We start from the raw sequence: 25,201 nt of genomic DNA on the forward strand, positions 1-25,201 counted from the left end.
CAGGGTTCCGCCGTAAACAAAAAAAATGTTATACACCTTGGTCAACATATATAACATGTTTATGTGAATAATGTTACATAACATAACCATAACATAATAATAACAGAACTAAAGAGAAGACTTTCAAGAGAAGGTTTCAAATTGTTTATGGTAGACGTGTGGAACACGTTTCCAAATTTTACGCATCGGTGACAAACATGATGTCCGATGCAATTCCCTAATTTGGTTTGTACCATATGTTCGTGTGTTTTTTCAGGCGGGCAATTGACTTGCCTTTACATGTATTTGTAAAGGGTGCCACCGGTGGAGCAGGACATGCTCACCTTTTCGCGAACACCAGGTATCACCCCTATGTGATAGCGTTTCATAAACGTCGTAATTGTATTGTTTTTGTCGTGGAAATACAATGTCCCCAAAAGGCTTTACATATTGTGGCACACTCTCACTCTCTCATCCCCCGGAATCTACATGCCCTTGATATGAATGATATGTATACCGTATATGACCGCGGATAAGCCGACCCTGTAGATAAGCCGAGGTGTTAACTTGACCATTGAAATACAAAAGAAAATGATATGACCCGCAGATAAGCCGAACCAGGAAGTGCAAGGCAAAAAACACTGCGAAGTCGGTCTGCGCCGATGTCAAAGACAAAAAACGTTGTAATTATATTGACAAAGTCATTATTATTTATAATAAAGATTTAACAAACCTGTCATCCACTTTCATGATGTGGGACGCTGTTTCTCTTGTCTTTTTTTAATCTCATTATGATCGTTTTTTGTTGGCATCAACAACGAAGCGCCATTTTGTGAAACGGTGTATATAGAATTATGAACCCGTGAGACATTGTACCAACAAATGAAAACACAAGTCGAATATTTAGTTTCAAATCAGTGTATTTTTGTTATTTGTTGTCCCAAAAAGGTTAATTACAGTTTAATATGACTGCCTTTGCAATTTGTTTAAACACACTTTTGTATGCTGATCTTCAAGAAGTAAAAACTCTTAATGAATCATAAGGCTTACAGTAAACTTAAAATTATACGAGACGATAATCACCATCTTTTGCTTTGAACATTTGTATGACTTTTCATGCTACATTTTCTACTCTTAGACTTCACTTCCTGTATTGCTGTAGGAAAACTGTTCATACAACTTTGACATATTGATTAAATAAAGAGATTGAGTGATTAACCCATTAACTGATGGTTTAGCGATCACTGTTTATTCATACCATATACCCGTGTGTCTTGTGGATCTATAAATATTTAAATCTACGTGTAGTTGCAGCCTTTGGAATGACTACCCACTGGTGTACGATTGTGCTGGTGTGCTTTGGACTGATGAATAGCATGGTAGACATGAGAAGCACACGACAACATGCACAAGGTCAGACACTACTCTGTTATTCTGTTCAGATTATATATGTGTTGTTGTATCAAGGTCAATGTAACCTTATGTTGCGCCTCACTATAGATTGGGTATATTCATATCATAATTAGGATCTGAACTGTTATATCCCTGATGTGCAAGAATGTATATAGTTTATCTTTCGTGTACCGCACCAGTACCATTGAAGCGCTACCCAACGAATATATTATTTAGCCTCTCGTACCTACATTTGTCCCAATTTGATATGGCACTTCGCTTGGTTGACACTCATTTCTGTACCGTCCAGCAGTACAGAACCATCAACAAAATCAACACCGATATCGATATTATGTCCCACATCCTTGGCTCGTTTTAAGGAAACTGTGGAATGCCTTGTTTTCATCATGAGTCTTGACATGCTTAACAAGAGGATCATCAGACAAATAAATGTGTGCAAAAGTGCACAAAACAATTCTATCATGAAGAGTGAGTGAGTGAGTATGGTTTTACGCCGCTTTTAGCAATATTCCAGCAATATCACGGCGGGGGACACAAGAAATGGGCTTCACACATTGTACCCATGTTGGGAATCGAACCCGGGTCCACTAGGCTACCCGACCGCCCCTATCATGAAGAGCCTCCACATTAATCAAACCACGCCCTCCCATCATAATTGGTAAATATAAACGATTGAGGGAAGAGCGAGGGTGGTGAGATCTATTGTCTGACATGATTCTTCGTGTGAGGGTGTCAATACCCTGAATTTCTTGTTTTGTCCAATCAACAACACCAAAAGAATACGAAAGGACGGGCACAGCATAAGTATTTTTGTTTTTATTATTATTATTATTATTATTATTATTACTATTAATACTACTACTACTACTACTACTACTACTACTACTACTACTACTACTACTACTACTACTACAGGCCGAGTACTCGATTGTCACTGTCGCAACAAGCCCTGTAACGCCACGGGAGACTGTAGCGGAAACTGCGACACAGGCTGGTATGGAAACTACTGTCAAAAACGTAAGTCAAATGAGAAAGCTTAAAACTACTGTAAGTATGTATGAACATGTCTGTGAGTACCCCACTATAGTGCTTGCTTGTTGACTAAATAGTAATATAATGCCAACACATATTTAATGTATCCAGTTTCATAGAAAACATGTATGTTCGTTGCACAGCATTGTTCATTTATCTTATAGTATTAACTGCTCAGTATTATGCGTACAAGTATGTTTGTTGCATAATGGCGTGAGACCCATTATATTTTCCATTAGTTGTACAATATGTTATGATAGGGCCATATGTAATGTTTTATTGGTGCTGACCATTCTGCAATAAATATAGTCTGTTTCCAGTTTCCCGTTTTATGTTCATGTTTATGGCGTTGTATACATCAGATCTCTGATGTCGTGTCGCTGCATTAACCATCATTTCGTTCTTTCATCTCACCAGAAAATGTCGCGTTAAATGGCACAGCGACACAGAAGGGCACTTACCATGTGTCGAATAAGGAGACAGATGACAGGCATATATATTTCAATGCTGGTTTGGCTCTTGACGGCAACACCAACACAACATTCTACTCCCTGACATGTTCACATGCTGGACCCGAAAACAACTCATGGTGGAATCTGTCACTATCAAACGACCATCAGATAAAATACATCACAATCTACAATCGGAGAGAACGTAAGTTGTCTCCCTTATCAGGGCAGATAAATGATAATTGTGATACAGTTTACAATCAGGTAACAGTAAATTGTGCATTGTTGTCTCAAACATAGCATCCTTAGGTCACTAACAAGAAAACCTAAACATAATGTAAAAATGTAAAAATACTTACCGCTGTTCGGAGGTAATTAACTACTAACAGGACACGCCGTCTTAATATATGAACTTCCAATGACTAATCACTTCTGTCTGAATTCCAAATTTGTACCAAAGACATCTGAAGATCCAGATGCTCTATGCTATATATGATCAACATTTCTACAGTTTGAATAACTGTATGACATCTAAGGTGATGTCACTACTCTCATGTACATACCACACATGCATACCAGACCTGTGAAGATCCGGGTTAGAATAGGTCTTCAGCAATCCATACTTGTCTACACCCGTGAGGATAAGGGGAAGAATAGGTCTTCAGCAACCCATGCTTGTCTACACCCGTGAAGATAAGGGGTAGAATAGGTCTTCAGCAACCCATGCTTGCCGTAAAAGGCAACTATGCTTGTCGTAAGAGGCGACTAACGGGATCGGGTGGTCAGGCTCGCTGACTTGGTTGATGTATGTCATCGTATCCCAATTGCGTGGATCGATGCCCATGTTGTCAATCACTGGATTGTCTGGTCTAGACTCGATTATTTAAAGACCGCCGCCATATAGTTGTTATATTGCGGCGTTAAACAACAACGGGATCGGTTGGTCAGGCTCACAATTGCGTGGATTGATTTTCATGATGTCATTCACTGGATTGTCTGATTGACTCGATTATGTACAGACCGCCGTCATCTAACTGGAATATGAACACTGGAGTCTGGCATTAAACAACACACAAACAAACAACAACATACACGCACGCACGCGAACAACATACTTCACTGCATACCCACGTGACTCCTACACGCAGTCGCACAGTGCACATCTTGCCCGCAAACATCCACACATCAGCATCGAATCCACACCCCCTATACCAAACAGGCATGCGTAATATCTACCAACTCATTCATCCGTCATCCACCCTTAACTACGCCAAGGCCGCACCCCGTTATAAATCATTTAGAATGGAAATAATTTTGAACGTAAGTCCTCATCCACACATCAGCATCGAATCCACACCCCCTATACCAAACAGGCATGCGTAATATCTACCAACTCATTCATCCGTCATCCACCCTTAACTACGCCCATGCCGCACCCCGTTATAAATCATTTAGAATGGAAATAATTTTGAACGTAAGTCCTCAAATATTTTCACAACCTTGTTTTCCTATTTGTTTATTTGTTGGTCACTGGATGTTCTGGCCCATGGATCGATCACTTGCTTTGTTTGTTTACAAGCCGCCGTCGCCAGGCAGGAGTACTGATGTGCTGCGTCAGGCAACAAACACTTAATACTATTTGCTTCATGCAGATTGTGTGAGTGGCGGGTTCTGCCGGTAGGGCAGGACATGCATACCATTTTCACGAACTGACTTTCAGTGATCCATTCTTATAATTTTCACTGCTATTTTGACTTTTAAGCTCGATGGAATATGTTTCTGTTTATTATCTGGCGTTGATGTTGTATACATGTAGTTAGACCACTGATGTATAACTCTTGTAAGTGTACCTTAATCCATCTTTCAAGCCTACACCACAACCGGGCTATCTAGGTATAAACTTTGTATTGAGGGTGTAATATGTCGCCCCTCACTGCTGCACAAGCTGAGTTCTTGCTGACTCCTCGCTCTGTTTTGAAACACTTACATGTCGTTATATGTATTCACATCTCAAACACAACAGCACAGGGTAACCGACACATGACAAGTAATATCCAAGTTGTTATACTCATAATTGGGGTGACATATGTGGAACCGATAAGGCAATCATCGTGGAATATACCTGGCATTTCCTGGCAATAGACCACAGAAGGAAAATACTACTAATTAAAAATATCATCAGCATATACCATCTCTAACATTTGACCGACAACACATCATTATCTATATCATGATGTTATAACAATATAGTTATCTATATAATGATGTATAACAATATAGTTATCTATATCATGATGTTATAACAATATAGTTATCTATATCATGATGTTATAACAATATAGTTATCTATATAATGATTATGATAATATAGTTATCTATATAATGATGTATAACAATATAGTTATCTATATCATGATGTTATAATAATATAGTTATCTATAATATAATGATGTATAACAATATAGTTATCTATATCATGATGTTATAACAATATAGTTATCTATATCATGATGTTATAACAATATAGTTATCTATATAATGATGTATAACAATATAGTTATCTATATAATGATGTATAACAATATAGTTATCTATATCATGATGTTATAACAATATAGTTATCTATATCATGATGTTATAACAATATAGTTATCTATATATTGATGTGTTATCAGTCAAATGTTAGAGATTTAAAAGACGTTATGCGTTTGATAGTATTCTGAAGATACATTTTGATGAGTAGGAACTGATGCTATGCTATATCTGATTCATACAGGCGCCGATAGATGGAAAGGAATGGAAGTTCTCGTAGGCGGGATGCAATGTTTAAAAAGGAAAACGACACCTGATCTCGTCTGGAATGTTACCTGTGACAGAGCTCTGACAGGGAGAAATGTTACAATAACAACTCATTCAGCCCATCTCAGCCTATGTGAAGTACAGGTGTTTGGTGAGTTCGTTGGAGCCTCCTTTTCTCTTTCATCTATCGAAAGTTAGTAAATTACAAAATGTGTCCATGTTGATTTGATCTACTAACTAGTGAGTGAATATGGTTTTACACCGCTTTTAGTAATATTCCAGCACCAGAAATGGGCTTCACACATATATTATCACAATATTTGATTTTCTAACCTGGTCATTGTAGTATTTCCCCTACGCATTTTCAGTAGGGCGCAACGCTCTGCCCTTTTCATGCCAAGTATGACTTCAGGTGTTTAGGAACACGGTGACCGTTGGGGACTGGCTTGGTGTTGGTAGTATAGACGTCGTATGTACAAGTTTGTATCACTATTCAGCAGGTCAAAGTTAGCCCACAGTTAGCCTAACGCTTAGTATGAGTTATATAATGTGAAGATCGTAGCTATGTGATTAAGACGCAATGTGAAGTAAAATCTTTAAGTATTCAGAAATTGATTATTTTAATCGTGGTGTGTGTGGCTGCTTGTACTATTTCGGACTGATGCCGATTTATAGCCTACTGAGATACCATGCCGCAGTTTCAGATGAATACCCCACCCAGACACAATATACTGACTCCGAGCCGACCAGTCCTTGTTTTAGCCCCTTATGCCGAGCACCAGACAGGGTAACAACAAGTACCATTTTTTACCATATTTTGGTATGACGCGGCCGGGGATCGAACCCCGGACCTTCCGTTCTCCAGGCGGACGCTCTACCACTAGACCACGGAGGCTGTTCTCCTACACTGGAATATGCGGTCAGCTCACTTGGGACCGACAGTGAAATAACAAATGAAATAGATTTGATTCTTTACTTAATGAACACTATTTTATTACATATTGAATAATGCAACATGATAAGCTCATATGTCTGTTCCGATACGTTTGAAATACTGTAAAAAAACGGCCTCAGACCGAAATCACTCCGAATGATTCTTCATGGTTTAGTTTGTAGTGACTTCTGGTTTGGACAAGACTGCGACAAGCAGTGCAACTGTTTCAACGAGACGGAGATATGTGACAAAGTAGAAGGTCAGTGCACAAGCGGATGTCCACCAGGGTTTAATGGAACAGATTGTCTTCAAGGTGAGGGAACAAGGAGATTGATGTCATCTAAAAAGAATATTCATTTTAAAAATATCGTATGCGATCTCAACCATATGTGAGCATGCATGTACCACGGGATAAAAAATTAGCCTAAAGACACACATACAACAGAAATGGTTTATTACAGAATGTGTAAATGGCACCTATGGCTCGAACTGCTCTTTCTCGTGTGGACACTGCGTGAACAACACCTTCTGTGACAGAACTGACGGCATCTGTCCCCACGGCTGTGACGACGGGTGGACCAACGCTACATGTGACAAGGGTAGGATGGACAGCATGTGTGACAGACACAGGATTCCCAAACAATAGCATTTCTTTTAAATGTTTAAAGCCAATGCTTCTATACATTTCTTTCACTATAAGCAGGAGTCTGCAATATTTCCAGGACCAAGAATACATCCTTTTCCAGGCCGTCCAGTGAAACAAATCTACTTCACTACATTAATAATGAAATGCAGTTTCCGCAACTTTTCTCAAAATACTTCATTCACAGCTTGTAATGGCACATATGGTAAGAACTGTACGGAGAAATGTGGACACTGTAACGGAACTAGCTGCAACCACGTCGACGGCACCTGCCCAAACGGCTGTCTGTCGGGTTGGAATGGAACGACGTGTCATGTTCAGACTGAGCGTGAAGGTTAGAAGCATTATACTGTAATTGTATTATATATCATTGTAGAGTCGACGTTCTTAAACAATTACCCTCTTCACAGCATGAAGTGGTTGTATTAGAAGCATTATTCTTCATCTTTACATAAAACACATATGTTCCATAGTCATGTTGCAGGAGCCGTGACAGTCGTAGATCTAAGATCGCTTTGTGAAACGAGGTCCATCTGTTTTATTCAGGTTTGGATGACAATGGCGGAACATCTATTTTTGGGATGACCAATCTCGTGGTTGGTGTGGCATTGACTGTAGTAATCATCGTTGCTGTTGCTGTTGCTGTGATATTGCTGAAAAGGTATGTTAGAAAGAAACCTTCAGCAAATAAGGATAACCACTGGCATATGCACAGAGTTCAAAGAAGCCTCCTTCTCCAAAAGACATGGGCATGAAACGTATATTGCGAATCATGCAGGTATCTCCCTTGTATTACAGGAGACAACTGAGATCTGACAGTCACACAACCCCATGTGTTCCAGGTCGAGTGTTTAGTAAGTGGTTTTACATATCCGTACGTTGTAGTGATAAATCTTCTTCTATACCTGAACAATTGTGTTATACATTGTTGTTGAACTCAGGGGTTGCATTTTCTAATTAACCGGATGCAGCTGTAACCTGTCGTGTGGAGCCTACGAGCAACAGGACATTGATACCATGCAGGTAACTGGTCCACAACTAAGTTCGATAATCACCCAGAAACTACTGCTAAATGTATTAACGAAGTGTGCCTCTTTCAGATGTTGAGGATGAGGACGAGGCGTTCTCGGTGGAGGTAGAAGTTGACTTTACTGAAGATGACGATGCAACCTACTGCAACTGGGTCTCCCCCTATGTCGTGCTGGAGAAACTGGCTCAGTACATAAAAAGGAAACAAGAGGACGATACGTCCTTTGAAAATGAATACAAGGTAACTAATAATTACGTTATACTATCCCGTTGTTGTGCTAAATTGGTTTGTATTCAACGATAACGTGATAACTATTAATTCTGATTTTATGAAAACTAAATAACGCAACCTCTTTATTAATTTACATATTATGGAATCTAATGGAGTCCATAAGTTGTACTTAACCCGCTCCAATGCGATGTAACGGTATGTATATCATTAATCTAATGAACCTCCAGATGCTTCCGTACGGGATCAGAGGCCACGTTGAAGAAGGAAAAAAGCCTGAAAACAAACCGAAAAATAGATTTGCTGCTTTGTACCCATGTAAGTGTTTAAGTTGAACTCAAATGTGAATATATTTTAAAAAATATTTCATTTGCACAAAAAAACATAACAAACACGAATATCGTCTTGAAGCACAGGGTGGAATTATTTTTTCTTTGCAATTTCTGATTTTTCACAAAGACTAAAAGGTGTTAACTTTTCACATCTCACAATCTCAGACGATGAGTCGCGAGTGATTCTTGAGAGCAGTGGAAATGCTACATCAGGCTATATCAACGCTAACTACATGCAGGTTTGTGCTTTCGTATCAGATCCTTGCATAGTAAAACACAGGTCTAAGGATTTTATTTAATTCATATAGCTGTTTATATAGCTGTCATTTTTCACAATTCGTTTCGGACAGAAAAAAATAAATATCCATTGTACTTTTTTCGAAATTCAATAATCCCAAATTGAATAGAGAGGAATTCAAAATAAGTCTACATTGGTGTTGTCAGAAACATTATTGTAATACATGTCTGTGTCATGTTTAGTATGCTACATTTTGCGTTTTCTCGTTTGTTGAAGGGCTTCCCTGATGGTTCTAAATACATCGCCACACAAGGTATTTCTTCTGTCTGTTTCAGTGTGTGTCGTATGTATAATGCTTGAAAACACCAAACTTGCACATCTTGGTGATAATATTGGCGTTATTGGCCAAGAAAAGTTCTGTATTTCAATCGACTAATGGAGAAATGCCAATAATTCACACTTTTTGGTGATGCTCTGAGAGAAAATACACCACGCGTTCATTTACACATTGGTAGTTCCTCTTTCATTACGTCCACGTAATTATAAACAGGTCCTACGCCAGCGACAGTGGGAGACTTCTGGAGAATGGTTTGGCAGCAGCGGGTGGGGAAAATAGTCATGGTGACACAGCTGAAGGAGATGCAGAAGGTACATGAAGTTCAAGCTGTAGAATTTGTTTTTGTTTTGTTTTTGCTTAAATATATACTAGGACAAGGTAAAACATATCCAAGCTATATCCTTTAAGTAAACATATGTTTTAAAGTCGAGCTTTCATTGTGGACATGATGTGTCATACAATCGGCTCATCCTCATTTATCCATAAAGTGGGGGCGGTCGGGTAGCCTAGTGATTAAAGCGTTCGATAGTCACGCCGAAGACCCGGGTTCGATTCCCGACATGGGTACAATGTGTGAAGCATATTACTGGTGTCCCCCGCCGTAATATTTTTGGAATTTCCTAAAAGCAGCGTAAAACCATACTCACTCACTGACTTATCCATCATAAACTACTTACAAGAGAAATGTCTTGGACGGCCACAGCTCTGTTACTGCATACTGAAGGAATACATGGGCGAATATGGGACCATTTTTCTCATCCCTGTGCTTCGACTCTTCAATGTTGAATGTACGTACAACTGGCTGCGGGTTATTTCGATGGTTGACAGGTAAAGTGCGAGCGGTACTGGCCTGACAAGGACAAAAGCAAACACTGCGGCGACCTCACCATAGGACTTGAAAGCACGGTGACAAGGACTGACTACACGATCAGGAAACTGACCGTGAAGAATGCCAAGGTATTAAGTTTTCCAATAAGGTAAAGTCAGGTCAGGTAAGGTAAGGTAGGCGTTATCGCAATTTTGTGATGACTTTATCATGTAACGTATTGTGCCATTAAGTCTTGTTATGCGCTTGACTTATTATTAATCGTGTCGTCCTTATATCAACTGATTGTCCTATGTCTAGATTAAGAATAACATGCTTAATAGAAATACCATTATCTGTACAGAAAAGCATAAATAAGACTAATTCCTCGTGTCTTTCCCGTCTCTTCATGTTGAATTGTGATTATGTTTTTATACAGGGACTCTGAAAATTAATTCAATAGGCATCAATGTTTTTCTAACTGACATAATTCTAATAACCAGGGGTCAGAGACGAGAAGGGTCATCCACTTCCAGTTCCTGACCTGGCCAGACCACGATGTCCCATCTGCTCCAGCTCTGGTCAGCTTCTGGAAGAGGATCAAACAGCTGGACGGTGGAGAGGACCGGCCGTTGCTGGTCCACTGCAGGTGAGAAGTGAACATGAAGGTGGGTTGGGGTGTGGGGGGTGGGGGGTGGAGAGAAGGTGGTGAGAGATCAGATGGAGTGGTGACGGATGGAAGGAGTGATGGAGAGAAGGTGGTGATAGATCAGATGGGGTGGCGATGGGTGGAAGGGGCGGTGGAGAGAAGGTGGTGAGAGATCAGATGGGGTTCGCGATGGGTGGAAGGGGCGGTGGAGAGAAGGTGGTGAGAGATCAGATGGGGTGGCGATGGGTGGAAGGGGCGGTGGAGAGAAGGTGGTGAGAGATCAGATGGGGTTCGCGATGGGTGGAAGGGGCGGTGGAGAGAAGGTGGTGAGAGATCAGATGGGGTTCGCGATGGGTGGAAGGGGCGGTGGAGAGAAGGTGGTGAGAGATCAGATGGGGTGGAAGGGGCGGTGGAGAGAAGGTGGTGAGAGATCAGATGGGGTGGCGATGGGTGGAAGGGGCGGTGGAGAGAAGGTGGTGAGAGATCAGATGGGGTTCGCGATGGGTGGAAGGGGCGGTGGAGAGAAGGTGGTGAGAGATCAGATGGGGTTCGCGATGGGTGGAAGGGGCGGTGGAGAGAAGGTGGTGAGAGATCAGATGGGGTGGCGATGGGTGGAAGGGGCAGTGGAGAGAAGGTGGTGAGAGATCAGATGGGGTGGCGATGGGTGGAAGGGGCGGTGGAGAGAAGGTGGTGAGAGATCAGATGGGGTTCGCAATGGGTGGAAGGGGCGGTGGAGAGAAGGTGGTGAGAGATCAGATGGGGTTCGCGATGGGTGGAAGGGGCGGTGGAGAGAAGGTGGTGAGAGATCAGATGGGGTTCGCGATGGGTGGAAGGGGCGGTGGAGAGAAGGTGGTGAGAGATCAGATGGGGTTTGCGATGGGTGGAAGGGGCGGTGGAGAGAAGGTGGTGAGAGATCAGATGGGGTTCGCGATGGGTGGAAGGGGCGGTGGAGAGAAGGTGGTGAGAGATCAGATGGGGTTCGCGATGGGTGGAAGGGGCGGTGGAGAGAAGGTGGTGTGAGATCAGATGGGGTTTGCGATGGGTGGAAGGGGCGGTGGAGAGAAGGTGGTGAGAGATCAGATGGGGTGGCGATGGGTGGAAGGGGCGGTGGAGAGAAGGTGGTGAGAGATCAGATGGGGTGGCGATGGGTGGAAGGGGCGGTGGAGAGAAGGTGGTGAGAGATCAGATGGGGTTCGCGATGGGTGGAAGGGGCGGTGGAGAGAAGGTGGTGAGAGATCAGATGGGGTTCGCGATGGGTGGAAGGGGCGGTGGAGAGAAGGTGGTGAGAGATCAGATGGGGTGGAAGGGGCGGTGGAGAGAAGGTGGTGAGAGATCAGATGGGGTGGCGATGGGTGGAAGGGGCAGTGGAGAGAAGGTGGTGAGAGATCAGATGGGGTTCGCGATGGGTGGAAGGGGCGGTGGAGAGAAGGTGGTGAGAGATCAGATGGGGTGGCGATGGATGGAAGGGGCAGTGGAGAGAAGGTGGTGAGAGATCAGATGGGGTGGCGATGGGTGGAAGGGGCGGTGGAGAGAAGGTGGTAAGAGATCAGATGGGGTTCGCGATGGGTGGAAGGGGCGGTGGAGAGAAGGTGGTGAGAGATCAGATGGGGTGGCGATGGGTGGAAGGGGCAGTGGAGAGAAGGTGGTGAGAGATCAGATGGGGTGGCGATGGGTGGAAGGAGTGATGGAGAGAAGGTGGTGAGAGATCAGATGGGGTGGCGATGGGTGGAAGGGGCGGTAGAGAGAAGGTGGTGAGAGATCAGATGGGGTTCGCGATGGGTGGAAGGAGTGGAGGAGAGAAGGTGGTGAGAGATCAGATGGGGTTCGCGATGGGTGGAAGGGGCGGTGGAGAGAAGGTGGTGAGAGATCAGATGGGGTTCGCGATGGGTGGAAGGAGTGGTGGAGAGAAGGTGGTGAGAGATCAGATGGGGTTCGGGATGGGTGGAAGGGGCGGTGGAGAGAAGGTGGTGAGAGATCGGATGAGGTGGCGATGGGTGGAAGCGGCAGTGGAGAGAAGGTGGTGAGAGATCAGATGGGGTTCGCGATGGGTGGAAGGGGCGGTGGAGAGAAGGTGGTGAGAGATCGGATGGGTTGGCGATGGGTGGAAGGGGCAGTGGAGAGAAGGTGGTGAGAGATCAGATGGGTTGGCGATGGGTGGAAGGGGCAGTGGAGAGAAGGTGGTGAGAGATCAGATGGGGTTCGCGATGGGTGGAAGGGGCGGTGGAGAGAAGGTGGTGAGAGATCAGATCGGGTGGCGATGGGTGGAAGGGGCAGTGGAGAGAAGGTGGTTAGAGATCAGCTGGGGTGGCGATGGGTGGAAGGAGTGGAGGAGAGAAGGCGGTGAGAGATGAGATGGGGTGGCGATGGATGGAAGGGGCAGTGGAGAGAAGGTGGTTAGAGATCAGATGGGGTGGCGATGGGTGGAAGGGGCGGTGGAGAGAAGGTGGTGAGAGATCAGATGGGGTGGCGATGGGTGGAAGGGGCGGTGGAGAGAAGGTGGTGAGAGATCAGATGGGGTGGCGATGGGTGGAAGGGGAAGTGGAGAGAAGGTGGTGAGAGATCAGATGGGGTAGCGATGGGTGGAAGGAGAGGAGGAGCGAAGTTGGTGAGAGATCAGATGGGTTGGCGATGGGTGGAAGTGATGGAGATTAGGTTGTGAGAGACCAGGGCCCACTTGCACAAAGCGATCTTAGCGCTACAACAAACGTAAGCCCATGTTAAAGTATGGGAGTTACGATCATCTTAGCGCTAAGATCGTCTTGTGCAAGTGGGCCCAGATGGGGTGGCGATAGGTGGAAGGGGCGATGTAGAAGGTGGTGAGAGATCAGATTGCGTGGCGATGGGTGTGGTTAGAGGTGCTTGAAACTAGTAATGTCCCCTGAAATGTAAGGTGCTTAAATACAATAAGTGATATTGACATTATACTGGTCAATGAAGGAGTGGTGGAGGTACTAGAGCGAGAGGATGGTGGGTGGTGATCGACGGAAAACACGGTATGTCCTCTGAAATATAAGATACCTGAACTAACTGCAATCAGTAACGGTGACCATGAGATACTTGGCATGTTCTAATGTCAGCGCTGGAGTGGGGCGGACGGGGACGTTCATTGCTCTGGACTATCTGATGGACCAGGCTGAGGCAGAGCACAGGGTGAACGTGTTCCAGTGTGTGTCAAGGATGAGACAGGCCAGGATGAACATGGTCCAGACCGTGGTGAGTATGCACACATAAACAGTGACAACTACTAACTCTGCCCAGCACAGTCAAACCACACAGAAAATAGTTTGTAACAGTTTCGTATTGGTACATGTACTCTATGGCAAAACCGGACAACCTTCATAAGATTATGTTGGTCACTACAGGCTTGCTCGCTTCTTTTATGCATGTATTTCAGAATCAATTCGAGTTCGTCCATCTGGCGGTTCTGGAAGCCCTTGAGAGTAGAGGCACATTCTACAAAATGACTGATTTTGACCGCATTTTCGGAAGTGAGAAAAGTTACAGCAAACAGCAAGACACAAGCTTGAAGAAGGAATTTAAGGTAGGGTCGTTTCGCAGATAACAAAATTAAAATAAGATCACAATCACAAAAGATTAAAATGATAAAACATATTAAAAGATTGAAGTTAAAACTTTACAGTTCATTACTCCTAAACGGATCCTCCTTTCTAGCTGAGATTTCAAAAAGAAAAACATCAGCTCGTTCCTTTTATGTATGTTTGTCCTTTTAGTCAATTCAATTACAAAGACCACAACAGACGGAAAAAGCCATTTCTGATGCGATGCTTCCAGAAAATGTGTCCAAAAACAAGAACAAGGCCATTCTTCCAGGTATCTAGTTTACATGACGTTTTCTTTGTCGATATAAAACAAAGGTTCCATGATTTGCCGCAAAATGGTAAAGCGCGCGTGACCTTGTGACTGCCTTTTATCTACCCCCATGATGAAGCCCCCTTTATCAATTATATTTAAATAATTCAATGTAATTGATTTCAGGGAACAAGTCACGGCCTTATTTATCCACCCCAGTTGAAGGCTACAACAATTACATCAATGCTGTCACTCTACCAGTATGTTAAACATTCATTTTCTTTAATTTGCTATAGATTCACTGCCTACGTCTATATGATGTTTGTTGTTTAACGCCGCACTCCGCAATATTCCAGCTGTATGACGGCGGTCTGTAAATAATTGAGTCTGGACCAGACAATCCAGTGATTGAAATCATGAACATTGATCTGCAAATTGGGATACGATGGCCAACCAAGTCAGCGAGTCTGACCACCCGATTCCATCAGTCACCTCCTACGACCAGCATGGGTTGTTGAATACTAACTCGGGTTTTCAAGGGGAAAGTCTATATGATCAAACAAGAGATGTTGATGAGAATAATCAGATGGTATAATTAACCTCTAAACTACAATCCGAAACATCTGACTAGTTTTGCAGGGAGATGAAAAACAAGATTTCCAACTTTTCTATATGCGTCTAATCTTTGAGGTAGCTTTATTAACTTCAGCTGTCTGAAATAACCGTACTCATATGTTCTGGTGATTGGCCAATGAGATATTGACATAAATATTTGTAAATATTTCCTTTACCGACTCACAAAGAAATAATACTCATATTCCAACTTTCAACGATATTTTATGTGGATTTTCAAAATATCATCCAGTTTCCTCAAAATATATATTTCCTCCACCGCCAGTCCGTGATGAGGTCCTCCATGCTGATCGCTACTCAGACGCCCATGGAGAACACCGTGGTGGACTTCTGGAGACTGGTGAACGATCACGACTGCTTCACCATTGTGTGTCTGGATGATTCCCAGGTGACATGACCAATGTACCCTCATAGCCTCCCTACACACTACGCTACGCTCTATTGAATAGACATTGTTTTAAGTCAAAGAAGTAATGTAAGATGAGTATTACAATCTTTGTTTAATTTGTATAGTTATGTGATAAATACAGTCCCGGGAAGAAGAGGTACTCAAAGGGCCGTCGTAAGAAGTCACCAGGGTGGTTACAATTTGTAACCTGGTAAATTGTTGACATCGGACTCCAATGGCGGTGAGGCTGCGGATTTTGCCTGACCCAGGTTCGATTATTTACAGTCCGCTGTGATATGGCTGGAATATTGTTGAATATGACACTCACTCAATTGCGAATACGATCCGTGAAGATCCGGTGTAGAATAGGTCTTCAAAACCCATTCTTGCTTTAAAAGACGACTATGCTTGTCGTAAGAGGCGACTAACGGGATCGGGTGGTCAGGCTCGCTGACTTGGTTGATGTATGTCATCGTATCCCAATTGCGTGGATCGATGCCCATGTTGTCAGTCACTGGATTGTCTGGTCTAGACTCGATTATTTAAAGACCGCCGCCATATAGTTGTTATATTGCGGCGTTAAACAACAAACAAACAAACAAACAAACAAACAAACTAACAAACGAAGAAACAACGACAACGACACAATGACAGTGACTCACGTGGAATATAGCAACTGATCGGTCTTTAGAATGACAATGTTCTGAATTAAAGAGGCCATGATAAATCCAACATAATCTTTCCTTCAGGATGTTGAGCGCCTATACCCTGGCAGCAAGGGGGTCCTCCAAGCAGGTCCATTCCACATTCAGCATGCCCAAGAAAGAAGTATGGGAAGTTTAACAGAGAAGACCCTGATGCTGACCAATACTAAACAGGTTGGTGGGATGGGGTAGTCCTTGAGCTTTATCTCGTCACGCCAAAGATCCGGTTTCATGTCCTCCAATGAGTAAACTGTATGAGGTGAATGTTGGGTGTCCACTCTGGCGATATAGCTGGAATGTTGCTGAAGGTGTTTACTAATTAACTCAGGTGAGATGAGGACAACATTTTGGTTAAGACAAACCGATTGCTCGGACAATTTGCCAAACTGTTCCAATTATTTTCAAATTTTCATCTTATTTAGAGGTCTGACTATTGCGTTTTTAAAGGAAATTCGGCAGAATGAACAAGGCTGCTGGACGAAGTGACGACAATTACTGTAACAAAGATTTATCCCGAGACAACAATGCTATTTCACAAATGTTATATTTGGGATAGGACTTTCTTTGTTAAGTACAGATAGTCGTACTTTTGGGGGTTGAGTTCCGTTCGGAATTCGAACCCACACTGCCTGAGTGAGTCACCTAATCGCCAGCAGTGGGGGGTCGAATCCCGCAAGGGACTCAACCCCAAAGGTACGAGAATCTGTACTTTACAAAGAAATTGTTATCCAAAATATAACATTTGTTACATTTGACCACTTTCTAAATGGTATTGTGTGTTCAATGCTATTTCAGTTCAGCGGTTTTCAAACACGTACGTCGCGAAGTTTCTACTTGCATTGAAATTATACCGATACCGCTTTCGTACGGTCAAATATGTTTGTATGTTTCTATGTGTATTCTAACTATTGACTGTAATATATTTCAGCGACGAACTCCTCAGTCTGTCAGTGTCCTGAGTCTTAACTCTCTGCTTGTCTCAATGTCGCGCGACACTGCTGGGTTGCTAGAGCTGGTCAACAGAGTGGATACGACACTCAGTCAAGATCAGCACAAAGTTCTCGTCCACTGTGTGTGAGTATCTGATGTTCGATATGTTCCTGTAAGGGGATACAGAGAGATATACAAGTGCTGCTTCAGCACCCTCTCGCCACTGAGTCCTCGGTTACACGCGCACACGGAGTGTGGATACAGGAGCCGCTGGCACAGTGAACGACGTGTTTGGGAAGACACAAAAGCATCCTGTGCAAAAGCTGAGAGTATCCTACACTTGAATTCTACTCTCACACGTGATGATGGTTTCAACATTCGCCCGAAACTCACATCCGATACCGTCGTTACGTCGTTACCTCCCTAGGCTCTGTTACATAAAGCGTATACTTGAACATAGACGTACGATTGTCGTTTACTTCCATATCGACCCCTTAAGATCCGGGGTAGAATAGGTCTTCGGCAACCCATGCTTGTCGTAAAAGGCGACTATGCTTGTCGTAATAGGCGACTAATGTTATCGGAAGGTCAGACTCGCTGACTTGGTTGATGCATGTCATCTTGTCACTATTGTGTGGATCGATCCTCATGATGTCAATCACTGGATTGTCTGGTCCATACTCAATTATTACAGACCGCCGTCATATAGCTGGAATATTGCCGAGTGCGGCGTTAAACAACAAACAAACGAACAATATAGACGTGCGGCGGTTGTTTCTCTTAGACTTGACCTCAGAACTTTCAACCGTCGTTATTTACCAGACACAACTAGTATGCCAGAACATAGACTGTCACAACCTGCATACATAGATGGTGAGGATGTTATTGAACATGATGTTGATTGATGTTTCAGTGACGGTGCCCGGATGTGTGGGGTGTTCTGCGGTGTCCTGAACACCATCAGCAGATTGAGGCTGGACTCTGTGGTGGACATCTATCTGACCAACAGGGAGCTTCAGTTGGCCAGGCCACAGTTTATACAGGCATTCGTAAGTACAACTTGAATTGGGAATTTTCGGTATGCCCGTCCATAATGTAACTACAAAACGTCAACGCCAAAGATTAACCAGTCTCGATTATCCGCCGATAACAGATTCCATTGGACGTCAAAAACGCAAAATCGCGGTGAAAATAATATGGATGGATCACTGAGAATAAGTGATGACGCCAGGTGTTCGCGAAAATGGTGAAATGAACCTCGGGACGGTATCTTCCGCCACCACACACAATACAAGAAACATGAACGTTTTCCTTCTAATATCATGAACATGACATAATAATAACGGTAACGTTGATATACATGCGTACTTTCAGTTTTATAGAAAAAATACACAATAGTATACAGCAATGTTTGACAGTCCTTACAAAGAATATACGGATATATATATATATTCAGTGTACATTATTCACATTAGGGGTAGATCTAATATAAACAAGTAGTTGAAACATTTTGTGTTTAATAATGGACACAGTTTAACCTCTGTTGAATGGCGTCGGAACTGAGTGAGTATAACTGAATGCGTTATATAATTTGAGGCGTAGAAGAAAAAGGATATGAGGATGGAGGAATAAATGAAATGCTAGAAGTAGGCCATGTGCCACAGTGAGCTTTGCCACAGGCATCATCACAACCACGTGTACAGTACAACTGCCGTTGAATAGGAAGACCGTATGTCCGTTTTATCCGGGAAGGGCGATAGACCAACCGAAACGTTATACGCATGCGTGTGGTGCAGGAAGAGACTCTGAAAGTGAGACCAAAGTCTCTGACGTCAATGGAGGTCGACGCATCTATCTACAGGAAGTGCTGTGATACGTGTAACGGTAGTACCTCTGCAGCAACGGCGAGCAACCAGTGTCGGTGTCGACATACTGGAAAATGATCAGCAAATAATGTTTGACACTTTGTGAGTAACATGAACGGATCGTGGACGATCGAAAGTTAAAACGACAGGATTTTCTTGCCATTTCGGCCATGATGAAGACACCGGATCCCTTATCGTGATGTCCGAAATGAATAGCACTGGCATGGCTCGGTGGCTGGATAGTTTAACGGGAACATGTGGCTATGAGCTTACATTTATATACGCCCAGATAGGAGGTGTAATTTGATGTCAGTAAACTGAAGAGGGGGGTTGACATTTGACACCTGTCATGATATCTCGTGGCAGTGTTGGGTTAGGTCCGTCTACGAATCCCTGTGAAAATGTGTTCCTGACTGAAAGACATGCTGCGCATGTAGGTTACTACGACTGTTTACGTTCAGTCTGTCTTTTATAGACAATGACAACACACAGCCATGTCGTATCAGGTTCTTTACTACATGTGGGAAGTATGTACTGGTATAACATCCTCACTTCAGTGTATAATAAACTACTGTTATAACGAACTCAAAGGGGCCACTAATTTTTTCGTAATAACCGTAGTTCGGTATAAGCATATACAACATATATACACCAAATGGCCGGGACTAAAAAATAAGTTCGTTATATCGGCAAGTTCGTTTTAAGCGTGTTCGTTATAAATACAGTTCACTGTAATTAAAGTTGCGAACCAACAATAACTTCTGGCCTCCGACTCTGTGCTGTTCCGGTCCGGACTACCAATTGCATGTTTAGTCATTCAAGTGTTGTTTAAATATAATTTGTTTGTTTCAACTTGAAAGGGATTGAGAAATTGGCCTAACTGGCGTATAAAAATGTGTGTGTGTGGTGTGTGTGTGTGTGTGTGTGCGTGCGAGCGTGCGTGCGTGCGTGCGTGTGTGTATGTGTGTGTATGTGTGTGTATGTGTGTGTACTTTAACTAGTCCGGACCAATGCCGATTTTGTAGTGATATCACACTGAGATACCATGCCGCCTACTGACTCCGAGCCGACCAATCCTTGTTTTAGCCCCTTAATGCCGAGCGCCAGGCAGGGTAACAAATAGTACCATCTTTTAAAGTCTGTTTGTATGACGCGGCCGGGGATCGAACCCCAGATCTTCCGCTCTTCGGTCGGACGCTCTACCACTAGACAACGGAGGGGGCCCTCCGACACTGGAATATGCGGACAACTCACTTGGGACCGACAGTGAAATAACAAATGAAATAGATTTGATTCTTTACTTAATGAACACTATATTACACATTGAATAATTCAACATGATTAGCTCACATGTCTGTCCCGATACGTTTGAAATACTGTTAAATAACGGCCTCAGACCTGCGCCAGGCAGGGTAACAAAAAGTACTATCTTTTAACGTCTGTTGGTATGACACGGCCGGGGATCGAACCCCTGACACCGATAAACAGTATCGTCGTGTTTGAGTAGAAGGTAGTTCACATTAACATAATATACCTCATTCCGGTAGGGTAAACATTAACAGTTACTACCTAGAGGGGATGTCGGGTTGAAATAGATCGGCAAACTATGCTGGTTGTGAAAGGCGACACAATGATGGATCGGTTGTACAAAGTGGGTGAGTTGGTTGGCGGAGTCATTGCGCCTGGAACGTTGCTCATGATATCAATCACTGTTTTTTTCGGGTCCAGATTCTTAAATTTTACAGACCGCTGTCATATGCCTGGAAACAGCGTTTTTTAAATACCACACAAACACAATTGATAGAAGCAACTGAAACGTTCGTATAATATCCACAGCCGCTTCCCATAAAGGTAGTTTGTGGTGGAGAGGCGGTAGAGCGGTGGTGGAGCGGTGGTAGAGTGGTGGTAGAGTGGTGGTAGAGCGGTGGTAGAGTGGTGGTAGAGTGGTGGTAGAGTGGTGGTAGAGTGGTGGTAGAGCGGTGGTAGAATGGTGGTAGAGAGGTGGTTGAGTGGTGGTAGAGCGGTGGTAGAGCGGTGGTAGAGTGGTGGTAGAGTGGTGGTAGAGTGGTGGTAGAGCGGTGGTAGATCGGTGGTGGAGTGGTGGTGGAGCGGTGGTAGAGTGGTGGTAGAGCGGTGGTAGAGCGGTGGTAGAGCGGTGGTAGAGTGGTGGTAGAGCGGTGGTAGAGCGGTGGTAGAGTGGTGGTAGAGCGGTGGTAGAGCGGTGGTAGAGCGGTGGTAGAGTGGTGGTAGATCGGTGGTAGAGCGGTGATAGAGCGGTGGTAGAGTGGTGGTAGAGCGGTGGTAGAGCCGTGGTAGAGCGGTGGTAGAGTGGTGGTAGAGTGGTGGTGGAGTGGCGGTAGAGCGGTGGTAGAGCGGTGGTAGAGTGGTTGTAGAGCGGTGGTAGAGAGGTGGTAGTGCAGTGGTAGAGAGGTGGTAGAGCGGTGGTAGAGGGGTGGTAGAGTGGTGGTAGAGCGGTGATAGTGCGGTGGTAGAGTGGTTGTAGAGCGGTGGTAGAGAGGTGGTAGAGCGGTGGTAGAGCGGTGGTAGAGAGGTGGTAGAGGGGTGGTAGAGAGGTGGTAGAGCGGTGGTAGAGCGGTGGTAGAGAGGTGGTAGAGAGGTGGTAGTGCAGTGGTAGAGCGGTGGTAGAGTGGTGGTAGAGAGGTGGTAGAGCGGTGGTAGAGCGGTGGTAGAGCGGTGGTAGAGTGGTGGTAGAGTGGTCGTGGAGTGGCGGTAGAGCGGTGGTAGAATGGTGGTAGAGAGGTGGTAGAGAGGTGGTAGTGCAGTGGTAGAGCGGTGGTAGAGTGGTGGTAGAGAGGTGGTAGAGCGGTGGTAGAGCGGTGGTAGAGCGGTGGTAGAGTGGTGGTAGAGTGGTCGTGGAGTGGCGGTAGAGCGGTGGTAGAGTGGTGGTAGAGTGGTCGTGGAGTGGCGGTAGAGCGGTGGTAGAGTGGTGGTAGAGCAGTGGTAGAGAGGTGGTAGTGCGGTGGTAGAGCGGTGGTAGAGCGGTGGTAGAGCGGTGGTAGAGTGGTGGTAGAGCGGTGATAGTGCGGTAATACCACTGGCTCGACCATGAGAAGGGATTGTCTACGGATAACAATCAGGAAACTTTACATATTCTCTAAAGTTTAATGTGTGTTTGTATATTCAGTTACCTATGGTTGTATTTCCATTTTGTTAAGTGGTTTATCACTCAAGTGACACTCTTAGAGTGTTTTCTATGTTTAATATGAAATTTTTATAGCTTAGCCCTTGTCCCTGCAGGCTGACTACAAGTACTGCTACGACATGGCAAAGGAATACATCTGCTCTGAGAACGTCTATGCCAACATGGGACAACCTGCTTCTGAGCCGGGGAAATCGGGGACCTGTGCATGATTATATGTGACCGTGGGATAACATACATAGTGTTAATCAACGACCAGTGACAAAACGCGATTATAATCAACGACCGGTTGTAGCAGAGGCTTATAATCAACGACGAGTGAGAACGCACGCATTTAATCAACGACCAGTGAGAACGCACGCATTTAATCAACGACCAGTGAGAACGCACGCATTTAATCAACGACCAGTGAGAACGCACGCATTTAAGCAACGACCAGTGAGAACGCACGCATTTAAGCAACGATCTTGTCACAAAATGTGTTTCTTTTTCTCGTTCGCCCACTTTGTTATTTCTTCTTTTGCAATGTCATTATGATATTGTCTGATTTTTGTATTATTGTGCGGAAGGTATTACGTGGTTATATGTTCGTTTTATTTACATTTCACTATATTTATCCATGTCTTCTATACATGCGTTTTCACTATTTATATTTCTGTTTTCTACTGAGTGTTTCAAATGTTACATGCATGACTGATATTGTAACCGTTACTTCTTACATTTTATTGTAATATTCTACTTGTAATATCCTGTTTATGCCGATTTGTTTTTAACATAATTAATGTATTTGTTGGGTTTTATTTGCCAGTTTATTCACTTGGCACCTGTATAAGATGCACCCAAGGTGAAAATATTCATTCTCGTACTATCTTGCCTGAAACTTTCGGTTTTGATCACCGCTCAATATTTAAACGATGTTCAGATGCCCTCTTTTGTAAGACCATATTAAAAAGCCCCACACACCATAGCTACTTTACAAAGGAATGCAACTATAGGTTATTAGTTCCAAAGCATACACAATATCAGATCTTTTAAAGACCTTATCAAGGAAGCAAAATAGTATGTTAATACAAAAAACACCTTATTGTTGATGTCGTTGTATACCACGTGGCTGGGAGTATTGCAAACGTTTTCCGTTTTCAAAGTTTGTTTTCATTTCATGACTTATCACTTATGGGTTTAACGTAACATTGTTCATTATCAACAACTATATGTACATGAATGCGGTATGTACTATAGAACTGATGTTAGAACTAGAGTTACGTCCCCTTTGTCCCCGACGTTACAATAATCACATTAATGTATATTAGTTTTACATATATGTGATCGCTGGATGCTGGAGGAAACTCCAGATAAACATGGGTAAGGTGACAGTAGATGTAAGGAAGAGTATACACAAACAACACTTACATTATCCGTGTTCTGCTGTGAACGGTGCACATGAACAGAATATATGGCACATTTGATGGTTGTATATCTTCCTCGGCGACATCACATCTAAAGCATAGAATGCATTCATTGCTGTCAAGTAGGTTCAGATTACTCAAAGGAATGTTTAAATTAACGAAATGTTTAAATTAATAAATGTATCTGTAAAAGTATAACATGATACGTGCCATGTGTAATATTATATAATGCTATATTAATCATGTTTTAAGTTTTAAGTTTTTAATGCAATTCATAGTACATGACACGAAACGTTAGATCATGGACCTAGCCCAGTTGGTAAAGTGTTAGGTTCGAATCTACACACCAACATGGACATCACCACCACTACCACTACTTCCACCACTACTACGACCTGATACTCCTTTTATTGCAAGTAATTCTGTAACACGTGTAATTATACATCAATTAACCATGTTTCAATGGACATGGAAATGTTTTTTTTATCATCCCTTTGTCACTTACAGCTGTTGAAATGTGTGAGGACACTGTCTAGTGTTGAGGACTACCATGTCTATTGAAATGTGTGATGACACTGTCTAGTGTTGAAGACTACCATGTCTATTGAAATGTGTGATGACACTGTCTAGTGTTGAAGACTACCATGTCTATTGAAATGTGTGAGGACATTGTCTAGTGTTGAAGACTACCATGTCTATTGAAATGTGTGATGACACTGTTTAGTGTTGAGGACTACTATGTCAATGGGTGCGTCCATACTTTACAGAACCTATATTGCTGCCGTGTGTACGGTGGTTGTCAGCTATCTGTGAATAATGCAGATACATTTTCCTGTTGATTATATTTTATTTGAATTTACTTTACTGATTATATGTTTTATATTGCCGTTCATTCAGGCAATGATTTTACTCTACTGATTATATCTTTTATATTGCCGTTCATTGAGGCAATGGTTTTACTCTACTGATTATATCTTTTATATTGCCGTTCCTTGAGGCAATGGTTTTACTCTACTGATTATATCTTTTATATTGCCGTTCCTTGAGGCAATGATTTTACTCTACTGATTATATCTTTTATATTGCCGTTCCTTGAGGCAATGATTTTACTCTACTGATTATATCTTTTATATTGCCGTTCATTGAGGCAAAAAAATAGTTAAATATATCTTTTCTATACATATTTACTTCATCTTTTATTATTCACATGCAATATATGATACTGAGAATAAAGAAGTCCGCTTATCTTTACGTCATGTTGTCATAATCTTTGTAATATGTCGGCGGCTATGTATTACTGGTATATCTATATAGAGTCGACAAAACCATTTCCCTAATCAAAGAGATTCTGTGGGAAAAGCAGAGATCATTGTGCGATCTCGACAATATAACTAGCACGTGTTATGGGTCACTATCAAATAGTTATGATACCAGGTG

At 43.1% G+C, this 25,201-nt stretch overlaps 1 protein-coding gene across 1 annotated transcript; it reads left to right on the plus strand.

Annotated features, from left to right (window-relative positions):
• Positions 1 to 1,293: 1,293 nt before the first annotated feature.
• On the plus strand, positions 1,294 to 24,977 carry LOC139468560 (receptor-type tyrosine-protein phosphatase epsilon-like). Its single transcript, XM_071250614.1, has 25 exons — positions 1,294 to 1,392; positions 2,308 to 2,409; positions 2,842 to 3,078; positions 5,650 to 5,823; positions 6,782 to 6,919; positions 7,068 to 7,205; positions 7,437 to 7,583; positions 7,796 to 7,910; positions 8,048 to 8,103; positions 8,350 to 8,519; positions 8,738 to 8,825; positions 9,005 to 9,078; positions 9,354 to 9,390; positions 9,628 to 9,725; positions 10,243 to 10,371; positions 10,723 to 10,868; positions 13,946 to 14,081; positions 14,263 to 14,409; positions 14,600 to 14,699; positions 14,865 to 14,938; positions 15,577 to 15,699; positions 16,449 to 16,577; positions 17,332 to 17,477; positions 18,247 to 18,382; positions 22,457 to 24,977. The coding sequence occupies exons 1-25, from the start codon at positions 1,302 to 1,304 to the stop codon at positions 22,568 to 22,570; spliced, it is 3,045 nt and encodes a 1,014-aa protein (XP_071106715.1). The 5' UTR covers positions 1,294 to 1,301; the 3' UTR covers positions 22,571 to 24,977.
• Positions 24,978 to 25,201: the final 224 nt, after the last annotated feature.

This window comes from Haliotis cracherodii, unplaced genomic scaffold (genome assembly GCF_022045235.1).
Source record: "Haliotis cracherodii isolate W230 unplaced genomic scaffold, xgHalCrac1.p SCAF_2, whole genome shotgun sequence".
NCBI classification, from domain to species: domain Eukaryota; kingdom Metazoa; phylum Mollusca; class Gastropoda; order Lepetellida; family Haliotidae; genus Haliotis; species Haliotis cracherodii.

Coding starts and splice junctions, on each gene's coding strand:
- LOC139468560 (XM_071250614.1), top strand. CDS start 1,302: ATGACTACCCACTGGTGTACGATTGTGCTGGTGTGCTTTGGACTGATG. Junction 7,911..8,047: donor GCTGTGATATTGCTGAAAAG/GTATGTTAGAAA, acceptor CTTGTATTACAG/GAGACAACTGAGATCTGACA. Junction 15,700..16,448: donor TGTGTCTGGATGATTCCCAG/GTGACATGACCA, acceptor TCTTTCCTTCAG/GATGTTGAGCGCCTATACCC.